Source organism: Photinus pyralis, unplaced genomic scaffold (genome assembly GCF_008802855.1).
Source record: "Photinus pyralis isolate 1611_PpyrPB1 unplaced genomic scaffold, Ppyr1.3 Ppyr1.4_LG3a, whole genome shotgun sequence".
Lineage (NCBI taxonomy): Eukaryota > Metazoa > Arthropoda > Insecta > Coleoptera > Lampyridae > Photinus > Photinus pyralis.
The window spans coordinates 12,938,089-12,951,014 of NW_022170509.1; the positions used below are offsets into that span (position 1 = coordinate 12,938,089).

Consider the following 12,926-nt stretch of genomic DNA (forward strand, 5'->3'; position numbering starts at 1 on the left):
AACTGAGAAGAATGAGAATTTGCTTTCCTCCTATTTACCGCAAAGAGAGTTCGGTGGTCACAACCAATGCGGGTGCAAGGGGATTTGTGAGATTTGTAGCGCTTTCTTCCATAAGCGTTAGGCTTCTTATAGTGTTTTTATTCAATGGTTCTATGTTTTACAACATGTTTTTTTAAATAATTTTTATTATTGGTTTGATAGTCACATTTAATATATTTCTTGCGATTTAAACCCCGACACCGTTTTCCCGGCGACCATTCGGTCATCCGGCTGATCTCTGCGATTTATACACGGCGATGACCTAATCCGGTGACTATTGCTTTCTCACATCGGCGTAGAGTAAATTTACTCTATGACATCGGTTATGTTATCATTATCACGGCACCGAAATTGTGTAATGAAGCTTATTTACACAATTGACATTGGTCTTTAGAAAATTGCGTTTACCCATTTAGGTATGTACCTATAATATACGCAGGTGGATACCATAAAAGTTTCCCTGCCTATTAATGGCTTTCAAGTTGATTATATTATTCCTATTCGGATTATATCATTTTTAGAAAGAAAAATCTCAGTCTAAAATGTAATGTGTACCTACCTAATAGCTTATACACCTGTAATCATGCGGTGCCTACATTAAAAGAGTTGAGACACATTAGAAAACGTTTTCCATTGTTAATGCATGTGGAGAATGTGCGCTGCACCCCTTCGTTTGTAAAGTATACAACTCACCGTTTGTGCCTTTTTGGTTTCGGAGATAATGGCAAAAATCGAATGGGATATGATACTATCAATAATTCTCCACTACGAATTTATCATTATTTATTTATTCATTTCATTCCATTGTTACTACCTATATACTATATAGATACCTACCTATTAGGTATAAGAACCAAACGAGGTTGAGGACCCCGCGGGGATTTATCCGGAATCCCGCCTGGTCCAATCCTGCCCTGCTTTATGCCTGTTATACCGATATAAAGAAATACACTTGTTTTGTTTAGGAATTGCCGCCAGATGTGGACAACAAAAGGATTTCCTTTCACGCCAAAATTTATGATATTGCTTAGATCTGTTTTCTGTTCCTTGTTTGCCTATGCCAATTGAGCTCTTCAATCGCTCGTGTTTATTTTCGTACTTCCAAAAGAGGTCCAGGCCCAGAGGTATGAAATGTATTATAGTATAGGTTGTCGGTTGTTCTAACCATCTCTATTTTTTTAATAAAATATAATGACAAACGTCAAATTACTAATGAATTTAGTAGGTATCTACCCCTAGTAATTTGAACTCTTACGATCGGAGGGATACGCACGTTGTAAAAGTGGACCTTGTGAAACCTTCCATCAATTGTGCATTTCATTTTGCCAGTCCCTATATTATTTGGTCACGTACTAAGGCGTTTGATTTTATTTGTCAGGTGCCGCTAATAGTAGGTATATTAAGTAACAAGGGATTAAAAAGAGTTTTTGTTCCTGAAAGAATGGTTTAAATATTAATATTCTTGAGGGAATAAACACTAGTTTAATCCAGTGTTACTTATACTATTTTTTCTAATACCGACCTATCTGAATCCATTTGAAAATTAATATGCTATAAAAAACTAAGGTAGGGTTTTTGGGATGTCATAGTTACGCTCGCTTGTTTGTAACTGTCAACAAAAATTAAGAATTTTTTATTTTGGTAAAATCATGCCTGTAAACCCTTCTAAAAATATTGAAGACTAAAGTGACGAAGCATGAAGGCGCTTCTTTCATCCCCTAAGATGTCACTTGCTGATAAAGGTAAGTTTGTGTAAAACATTGCTGCTCATGCTTCCAAAGTTTGTGGTTGTAGATTGTGACAATAATGGATATTGGAGGAAGTTGCAGCTTGCAGATCAGAGGAATTGTTAAAAATGAACGTAGACTGTAGGTACATTGTACATAGAAGATGGAAAATCAATGCTAGAAGTTAGTATTCCAGTCACAAAAACTAAAAGTCACGAGGTTTTACCATTGTTGAGGCGGAGAAGAACTTTGTTATTTGGCATTATATAGGAAGAGCTGGATGTATACTAAGGCCCTTTATAAATTGTGCTTTCCATATTACCTGTTCTGAAAATAAAGAATATGAATAGGTAATTTCTGAATGCCTAGGGATTAAAATTATACCCATTCATGCACAAAAATTAGGGATTTAATTCAATAAAAACGTGTCGGCATTGGAAAAATCAATTTACGTGAATTTCGCGTCCCCAATAGATTTTGAATCATAGCGATCCAATCGAAACGCACTCAGTTTTAATCGCGCGCCATCGACCGTCGCTAGGTCAATTACTTGCTTATTTATCTTACCATTCCATACCAAATTTTAATATGAATTTCTCATTACTCTTGGGAATCAAAATCACTTTACGTGAATATTGCGCCCCCAATAGATTTTGAATTATAGCGATCCAATCGAAACGCATTTAGTATTGTCAGAGCGACGACGGATTCATTACTTTCGTTTAATAATTTTGTGTGGGTCTGCTTAATTAAAAATGCATAATATTTGAAAAAAATATTGTATTTAGTCATTATTTTCCTTTATCAGATTGTCACAAATGTTGTGGTATCGATTTATTTCCGATTGTTAATGTAAAACGGAGAGATGTGTAGGTAATACTCCTACCCAGCTTTCGTTATACGCATCCGGGCTGCAGTTGCGTGATGACGTCACCGTCGCTGGACCCCCCCCCCCCCCCGTCGCTAACTTCTCATACGTCGTAGAATCCAAATCAATTCGTACTTTTTCGATCAGACTTCTCAATCAAAAGTTATAGACTAGAACCCAATTTCGAAAAAAAATTCAAAGGGCTGTAACTTTTGAACTAGTAGCCCAATCTTGGAACTGTTTGAAATTATGGATTCTACAGGCCTCATTCTATAAAAAAAAATTTTTTCCGGGTCGATCTGAGACAATTTTTTTTTCGGCGCTCAAAAAAAGGCAGTGTATAACCTTCCTTTTTTACCAAAAATCGACTACACCAAAATTTCTCGGGAAAACACTTTTTCTTATTAATGTTGGTGCGTAGAATCCAAAACAATTCGTACTTTTTCGATCAGACTTCTCAATCAAAAGTTATAGACTAGAAACCAATTTCGAAAGAAAATTCAAAGGGGCTGTAACTTTTGAACTAGTAGCCCAATCTTGGAACTGTTTGAAATTATGGATTCTACAGGCCACATTCTATAAGAAAATTTTTTTTCCGGATCGATCTGAGACAATTTTTTTTTCGGGGCTCAAAAAAAGGCAGTGTATAACCTTCCTTTTTTACCAAAAATCGACTACACCAAAATTTCTCGGGAGAACACTTTTTCTTATTAATTTTGGTGCGTAGAATCCAAAACAATTCGTACTTTTTCGATTAGACTTCTCAATCAAAAGTTATAGACTAGAAACCAATTTGGAAAAAAAATTCAAAGGGCTGTAACTTTTGAACTAGTAGCCCAATCTTGGAACTGTTTGAAATTATGGATTCTACAGGCCACATTCTATAAGACAAATTTTTTTCCGGGGCGATCTGAGACAATGTTTTTTCGGGGCTCAAAAAAAGGGCGCACTAGGCCCGGGGGGGCGGGTGGCGATTGCCACCTGGCCTGTAGATCATAATGGCCCATTGGAAATTTATAAGAATGTGCTGTATTTAGTTTCTTGCACTATTAATAAATTATTAACATGTTTCTCTAATTGGGGTTGATGTTAGGTTGTTAAAAAATTCTGTTTTAATTGAAGTGTTTTACAATGAATTTATTGTATATTTTGTTACTTTTAATTATAAGCTGCAATTTGAAAAAACTGTATGGTAATTTATTTTCGAGAAAGGAGTACTTTAAAATGTTTTTGTGGTGCACCTCAGAGCTAACCCCCCCCTCCCCCCATCATTACTACACTAATACTTTAATGGCCCGTAACTTATGCAATTCCACCTGGCCCGCAGTTACCCAGTCCGCCCCTGTCGGTTTTATTGACAGAACTGTCAAAAATTTTACATTTTTTACATGTATGTCATAATATATATGTTGCATAAATAATGTTAATTTTATGGATTTGTAAGGTTTAAGTCTTTTGTACGAGAGTTTAAAAATAAATCTAAGTGAGGTTAGGTCTTGTAAGAGATGTTAGGAGATGCTTCGCAGTTGGGATAGGTGGCCAACTTTTCTTGTGGGCGGGCCCATACGAAGGGGCGTGGCTAACAAATCTTGGGGACGGAGCTTACATCATCTCACTTAAACTAAGCTCACCTAACGTAACTACTACTCTAAGCTAACCTAACTAGCTCACTAACCTAACTTAACTGACCCACTCACCTAACCTAATTAAATACTAACCGAACTGAACTCCCTCGCTAGCCTAACCTATATAATACTCACTCACAGCAAATATAACCATCGATTAAGAATCTACTGCAACAAAGTGCAGGAAACCGTACTAAAATTAGTAAATTTAGTCTTTAGATTTCCTTCACAGAGGTCTCCACCCCAACTGTACAAGGGAGACATCTGTGAGCAGTTAGTGCAACTAAAATAACGGTAATATTTGAAGAACTTGCACTTATGCATTCATGAGAGCACTAAATTTGTCTGTCTTGTTTTGACTAAACCATAATTAGGACCTTATCGCAGACCCCCTTTGTCGGTACCCGCTTCCGATGTCCACCCGCAATTGGAGTTTGAAGTTAAAAGCTACTCATCTTTTGTAAATCTTTCTAGCCATGCTGAATTTACAGAATACCATGGAGGAGTTTTGGAACTATACTTTAGTCCATTTGTGTACACTCGATAGTAGCAACATTATATAAATAATATGTATTTCCGTTTATCTAACGTTAAATTTTTATATTTAGCGATTTATCGTTAGTGTAGCACATCCTTTGTTCTCAATTTTAAAAAGGAAGGCAAATTTGACGTTGACTTGTTTAACAAATTTCTTAGCTACAAATGAATCCTTTTTTTCAAATCAAGATTACACCAAACCAACTTGAAGAATCATCTCTAAAAAATGAAGAACTCGATTAATTTAAAATATATTGTAAAATATGAAATAAACCGGGAAATACATACAAAAAAAAAACGTTAAAAAAGCGTAAACTACTACAAAAATAACAATACAATATTAATCTAAAAAGTAATATTTCCTACAAATCTAGTAGTAATAAATAGAAGTAATGGAAAGACGATTTGTAAAAAATATTACATTTTTACATTAATAACGGGAAAGATTTAAACGTATTAACATTTGTACACAGCTACCAAATATTATAAACGTAACTTTAAAGAAAAGATGTTACATTAATAACATTTGGTAGCCGTGTACAAATGTCGATACGTTTACATCTTTCCTGTCACTTCATCACATAAAGCTGCCAATGCGGCACACTCTTTATTTTTTTGATCCAGCAAATCAATTAGTGACGCATTTTTTATATCTAAACGTTTCACTACCGCATTCAACTTATTCACTTCGCCATCGTAGTTGTCGCGCATCATGAGTACCTCCTGATTTGATCTACAAAATAAATAGTTTATTGCGATTAGTTTCCACGAAGCTCGGTTACTTCTCTATTTGCGCTTTCGCGTGCGCCTTTAGGGACTCGTACTTCTGTTCACTTTTAAGAAGATTCTCTTCTGAAAGGGCTAACGCCTGGCGCAACGTATCCTCGTTAGATTTATATCCGAGAATAATTTGTTTACAACGTTCGTATTTTCTAAAATATTAGGATATTAAAAAAGCTTAACAAAGAGCACTTACTGATGGACGTCGGAAAATGCCAATTCCAAGTTTGCAAGGTGCTTCGTAACAGTTTCGTGTTCTTCATTAACCTTTTGTAAATTGTCCGACTTCTTTGTCAACGCCTTTTCGTAGTCTTCGAGTATTTTCCTGCAATGCAGAACATTTGAGACGAACTTTCGTTTCACTACTTTCCTATAAATGTAAACCAAGCTGTTAGAAGTACTTTGTGTTAGAGGGGTTGAAAATGTTGCTCTTTAACGCCTTAAATACAAACTTATAATAAATTTTCCAATTTTCGTGCAATTTTCCAGTATTTCTATAAGTATTCAACAATTCTCTTTAATAGGGGATGCGTTTCCCTGTATGATATTTTAGTTTATGAAATAAATCTGGGGGAATACATACAAAAAAGGCACAGAGTTAGTTGATTTAATTTGAATTTGTAATTGAGTATTGTTTTCCTTTTAGAAATTTTCTAAATCCGTGTTTCTTGTTTAAATGTTATCCCTTTTGTAATTTACTCAATTTAGATAGGGACATAGGGTGTTACACCTGGTCAAGTTTGCGATAAAAAGTTTTATTGTTGGTGGAAATGGCGTTTCCTTAAATACTGGAGACAATAAGAAAACGAGGTTGCTGTTGGTTTCGTGACGGTTGAAGAGCGTGTACATTTTGTTTAGACTAAATTTTGAGAAAGTACATAAATAACGATTTTGGCCATTTTTGCCCACAAACATGAAGGTCACCAAAAATACACACAGATCACTTCTTCGGCATCGACCAATAGAGTTTGATCTTTTTCCCAAGAAAAATGATGCATAAACAAAAATTTTAACAACTTTTGACTAAAGATATTTTGGTTACCAAAAATGCATATGAATCATTTCTTGGGTATCATGGAATAGGGCAGCGGTTCTTTTTTGGTGAGGAAACCCTTTTAAAAAACTAGATTTCTAACCCTAAACTAAAAGCAAAACTAGTTTTTGCTCATCAAAAAATTTTGAAAAAAATCTGAATTTTAAAATTTACTAATATTTCTGGCGTTATATTTTACCTAGAGCACAACCAAGGACACGTCTCCACAGCAACTTTTAAAGCACTTTACAATGGCGTTGTTAATTTTTTAATCCGAAGTTTCGTTTTTGGGGCAATCTTCAAAATTTTTGAAAAACTCTAAATTTCTTTAGGAATATCTAAACGCTATCCTTTAAGACCCCTCCTATCTCTTTACTGTCAAGTTAGGAATGTAATGAGGTGCAGCTTTATTTGCATTCCGGCACATACATCCTCAATTATGTTGTAGGGATTGCAAATGTGGGTCGGGTACACTTCACCGGCAGCCAATCTGCCGTGAATGATTTGCCTCAGAGTACGATTTGACGAGGCATGATTCGCAGCGACCCATTTGCAACTGAATTTTAAAGATGTTTTTAGCGCATTTTCCAACTCATTACGGAAGGCGCTATTATGGCCACTTTCTCCGTCCGTCCGTCCAAGGCTTCTAATAAAGACAAGCATACCGCATATTGTAAAAAGCAAGTGTGCGCAAATGTCAAGTTATACAGTGTGTCCCCGAATGGACTGAACAAGAGGGGAAAAATTTTTAATTTTAACTTTACGCAAAAATGTCATTCTTTATAAAAATCTTTGTTTGCCTCAAAACCACCTATTCTGAAATAAAAATCTAGATATTCCTTTTAGCAGCTGAGAAAATTACAAAAAACGCAAAATCTACAGCAGAAATTTTTCTAAGTTGCATGTTTTTGATTAAATCAGACTATCATTGTATCTTCCATGGCAACCTGATAAGCAAATCAAATTAAAAAACAGGAGCGGACTGGCACGGGGGGGCGGGTGGCGATTGCCACCTGGCCTGTAGATCATAATGGCCCGTTGGAAATTTTGAGTAACTTTTGAAATCGTAGCCCAATCTTGGAACTGTTTGAAATTATGGATTCTACAGGCCACATTCTATAAGAAAATGTTTTTTCCGGGTCGATCTGAGACAATTTTTTTTGCGGGCCTCAAAAAAAGGCAGTGTATAACCTTCCTTTTTTACCAAAAAACTACTGCACCCAAATTTCTGGGTAAAACACTTTTTCTTATTAATTTTGGTGCGTAGGATCCAAAACAATTCGTACTTTTTCGATCAGACTTCTCAATCAAAAGTTATAGACTAGAAAGCAATTTCGAAAGAAAATTCAAAGGGCTGTAACTTTTGGACTAGTAGCCCAATCTTGGAACTGTTTGAAATTATGGATTCTACAGGCCACATTCTATCAGAAAATTTTTTTCCGGATCGATCTGAGACAATTTTTTTTTCGGGTCTCAAAAAAAGGCAGTGTATAACCTTCTTTTTTTACCAAAAATCGACTACACCAAAATTTCTCGGGAAAACACTTTTTCTTATTAATTTTGGTGCGTAGAATCCAAAACAATTCGTACTTTTTCGATCAGGCTTCTCAATCAAAGGTTATAGACTAGAAACCAATTTCGAAAAAAAATTCAAAAGGCTGTAACTTTTGAACTAGTAGCCCAATCTTGGAACTGTTTGAAATTATGGATTCTACAGGCCACATTCTATAAGAAAATTTTTTTTCCTGGGCGATCTGAGACAATGTTTTTTGCGGGGCTCAGAAAAAGGCAGTGTATAACCAGGGGCGCACTGGCCCGGGGGGGCGGGTGGCGATTGCCACCTGGCCTGTAGATCATAATGGCCCGTTGGAAATTTATAAGTATGTGCTGTATTTAGTTTCTTGCACTATTAATAAATTATTAACACGTTTCTCTAATTGGGGTTGACGTTAGGTTGTTAAAAAATCGTAATCACTCCCTTATCTTAAGGACTATTGAAAAAACAAGAATTTCCATTTCAGCTCATTAAAACTTTTGTATTTATAATTCTTTTTTATTTTTTCAAATAATCAAATAGCGATCGATTAAAAATTTCAAAAAACGTTTTTTGATAACCACCCCATCGATTTTTGAAAGTAAAACATTTATAACATCCCTACACTACATTTGTCCTAATGATTTTTTTCAATCTGTCCTGCCAAGGGGGGCCATTTTGGAAAACGAAATTGAAAAATGTTTAGGACAAATGTTGTAGTAGATGGTGTAGGGATTTTAAAAACAAAAGAACGCCAATAACTTCGAATTGGGGCACCAAATCAAAAATTGGAACTAAGAAGAAACTTGTTTGTTTTAATGAGTTCTTTCGGGTGTAATGACTTAGTATCAACACTCTGTATAAATGGTTTAAGAGATAGAAATTTCATTTATATAATTATGCAATAGGATATCGCAATAAATTGAATAACAACACAGCATGTATTGATCAAATATTACTGTTGAATACTATTAGTCAACTGTTGTTCATAAATCCAATGACGCAAACTATACCTGGGAAAATAATAGTTACTGAAATCACACACCAGGAACAATACTTGCTTGAATGCAACTATTTTTCCTATCATACGTAGTGTAGTGTTTAAATCTGTGGAATTATAAGCAAAAAATGTTTACAAGTATTTGGCACAAGAAAAAAACAAAATTAATAGTCTCTAGCAAAGAATTATAAATGTGTTAATGCCAAAGAACTAAGTTGTTACCTGTAATTGTGTTCATCATTTTTTCGTGCATTTAATTCACTCATGAGTTTAGCTTCCCTCGCTTTTAATGATTTGACTGTTTCTTGTAATTCCTTCGTCGGTGTGCCCTCATTTTCTGCGGTTTTCTCTTCTAGTTTGTCTTTCAGCTGTTTTAATTCTTGCTTTGTCGCTTGATCTTTACGTAACAATTCCGTTTGCGTTTTAATGACTATTTCTTCTTTTTGGGTTAGCTGCAACTCTAAACTGGCCCTTAACTGCTCAGACGCATTTAATTGAAGTTTCAATTGTGCTTGCTCCTCCTCTAATTGATGTACTTTCGCATCGAGATCGGTCATTATCTAAGAATTAGAAAGTCACAAATCGCTACAACAGAAAACCATTAACCTTAGGTTCAGGTTTATCGTTATCTGAAGAAATAGGTTCTATTGTACACAACGCACTATCACTTAATGGAATGTTTACTAATATTTCAGGCTCGTCCTCGGGATTAACATTATTAATAATCTCAGATACTAAGTTTTCAGTTTTGTTCCATTCAGTCTCACCATTTAAGTGTTCGCAGTTTTCCTTAAACGAATCATTTTCCGAACTGTCGAGCGGAAGTGATTGACTAGAAGTAAAACTACAATATTTAGTTGTAAATGTTATGCTACTCACTAAAAGGGATCAAATGCTTCTAGTACAGACGGTCTTGTTGAGTTCACTACTGGCCGAGGGGAGATCTCTGTAAATGCTTTTTTAAATTAATTTGCAGATATTCAAGGGCAATCACACCAATGCGTAAAGGTGGCACATGCAAATTTGTGATTCATTACCCAAAGATCCAAACCATAGCGCGATAAAATAAAGGTTTAATCACAGTTGTCCAAACGTCAAGCATGGAGCAAATGGATGCAGGATGGTGTGTTACTAAAAGGAGATGGATGCACAAGTGGGCGGGTTCATATAACAAAAATCTCAGCTAAGGGTACGTTCACACGCTTTTCGTGCGTCAATTTTAATGACGTGATTAGAAACGAAAAAGGGTAGTTCGCAGATAATGATCCCGTTTGGAAACTATGGATAATGGTTTCTGTACCAAATGCGATACATAAATCGACCCCACTTCATCATATGTCAACCAAATTAAACAAAGAAAGAAATATTTGAAATACCACAAAAGTTACAGTCCTCACAATAAACTGGTTAACTAAAGTGAGTTTTCTTTAAAAAATTTAATTTTTGAAACGGAAAAGGACAATACTTTTAATTAAGTAGACCCTGTAAACAATCAAAAATTAAGGAAAAACAAAGTAATATTCAGTATTGCCAGTACATTGAATTCTAAAGAATATTAATTAATTGTTTCACGATTTCTTCACAATTTTAACCACAGCTCTCATGAAGTTAGCCCCTGAGGCTTTTCCCTATAGAAAATATCTCGGCAAATATATACAGGTACCATGGCACCTTGATTTGTATTGATTCTGTCATTTAAAAATCATCTTGTGAAATTGTTGTGAAATGTGCTTCTTCAATATTTGTAAACATAAACAATCTTGACATGCTTTTCACAAGGCACAATTATAGACGCTTATACTTATTGCAGAGATATCGATTAACTATAATGACTTAAGTGATACATAAAAGAACAGCACAGATGAGTCTCTGCTGAAAGCGATCTCTATCTTTACTTCTTGCAGTGAGGTGTTAATATTCCTTGCCAGATAAAGGATAAAGGAACTGCCCTTTGGGTTGCTTCAATGAACATTATACAGCATTTTAAGCAAAAGCAGCATTCTATTATAAGATCTTCATTGTATAAAACAAACAAGCAAACTTACTGCATGTATCGAGTGTTTCATGGTTTCCTGTGATATTAAAAATCATTGTGTTGCATTCGTCGACGGAACTATTGGTATCGCTGATTTCTAAATTAGACGATTAATTAAATTAACACCCAACAAAAAGTATCTTTACCTTCACTTCCATTGTGTGATGTGTCACACAAGGTGGAGTTCTTGTTATTGTCCTGGAAATGAAAGCAACAGTAGGTCACACGAAGAATTAAATGTAAAAGTACCTAATTACCTTTGAATTATCATGAGAAAGTAAGTTGATGCATTTTTTTAACATACCCGAAACAAACATTACCTTGAAGATATTGCGACTGAATGTTCTTATAATAAACTAATTTCTGGCAAGAGAGCATTAAAGAAAAACACTTGATCTAAAAATAACACACAAAATATAAGGCGAATTCTGTTTTTACAATTATTTATGGGGTGGTGGGAGCAGCTAAAGCTAATATTGATCATCGAATTGGCCGAATTTCTCACATATTGCTATGCGAGTATGGTCCAGATTATAGATACCATTCTTATTAATTTACACCGTTTTAATTAACACTACTTACCATGATTGCGGTAGTTGTTAGCATGTGCTAATACGCTAAACTGGAAATATCCTTTCAAAACGAACACACACACACTGAACACATTTGTAATTTAAAAAATATGAACTAGATACACGTAACGTCGGTTCAACAAAAAAAACGTTACAAAACCACATGTACATTCAATTTTTGAAATTCGCAAACAATGGATTGCCGATAACCAAGCTATCTGTACTATTGCGATGTTGTCAAAGTTCAAAATGTTATGTACAGTATGGACTTAAATAAAATTCCTGAACGGAGTATGTAAGGTTGCTTAAATGAGATTGAAAAATAAAACAGATTTATTAAGAAAAGAAGAAATTTGTCCATTCCATTACCAATACTTGTCTTCGTTGTTTCACCTCGATTAGAAATAGCCGCATATGGGGGGTTTAATCTTTAATGACCATGGACAGTGCAGGATTTACCCATTCTAGCACCCTGAGACACAACTCTCCAGATATAGAATCCGCAAAATGTGTTCCTTTATTGTAGAATTCAAGAAACATCAAGACATCAAAATACAAATTATGAAGCAATATTCTTTTATATTGGCAAAGGCCTCATTCACTTCACTTTACTGATTATATCAATTCTCGCATGGCTGAAAATTATCTGTCGGCTAGTATGTATATCCTCAACCAAACCTCTACTTGTATCAATTCTTTCTGATCCATTTTAAAAGAGTATTCAAAGAGATGTGGGTGCTCATAAGCAGTGGCGTATTTGCGGGGGTGGGGGGGGGATGAAGGGGATATATCCCCCCACCCACCCCCCCAGTTATCATCATAGCTATTAGGTATTTAGGTAATACTCCGCTATCCGCTCCGCCCACTTTAAAATATAGGCAATAATATATAGGTATATATAGAGAGCAATTTTGGTTTTGGTTAAAGTCTAAAGTCACTAAAATCTAAATACTCTGTAGTATTCAGTATTCACTATTCAGTGAGTGATCAGTGTTGGCAGTCAACGACTTGGCTATTCGGCATCGATCGGCAATTCGCTACATTGATGCCCAAAATAACAAATAGGTATCAGGTACTTAGTACTGCTACTGAGATGAGGTACCTGCGTCCTGCCTTTCACGAAATGACGAAAATAAGAATTTTAAATTTTAAAAACAGGAATTTTTTTGCCCATAA

General features: G+C 35.2%; 1 protein-coding gene across 5 annotated transcripts; it reads right to left on the reverse strand.

The window, feature by feature from the left end:
• Positions 1-5,031: 5,031 nt before the first annotated feature.
• Positions 5,032-11,913, reverse strand: LOC116165886 (transforming acidic coiled-coil-containing protein 3-like). 5 transcript variants are annotated; one of them, XM_031480621.1, is made up of 9 exons: positions 11,761-11,913; positions 11,325-11,376; positions 11,189-11,275; positions 10,023-10,098; positions 9,750-9,987; positions 9,366-9,703; positions 5,773-5,901; positions 5,579-5,728; positions 5,032-5,529 (listed from the first exon to the last, which is right to left on the reverse strand). In XM_031480621.1, the coding sequence occupies exons 1-9, from the start codon at positions 11,782-11,784 to the stop codon at positions 5,352-5,354; spliced, it is 1,272 nt and encodes a 423-aa protein (XP_031336481.1). In that variant the 5' UTR covers positions 11,785-11,913; the 3' UTR covers positions 5,032-5,351. The 5 variants fall into 5 exon arrangements, with proteins under 5 accessions (XP_031336481.1, XP_031336477.1, XP_031336476.1 ...); XM_031480617.1 differs by lacking the exon at positions 11,761-11,913 and adding an exon at positions 11,436-11,585 and having other exon boundaries at positions 10,023-10,089; XM_031480616.1 differs by lacking the exon at positions 11,761-11,913 and adding an exon at positions 11,436-11,585.
• Positions 11,914-12,926: the final 1,013 nt, after the last annotated feature.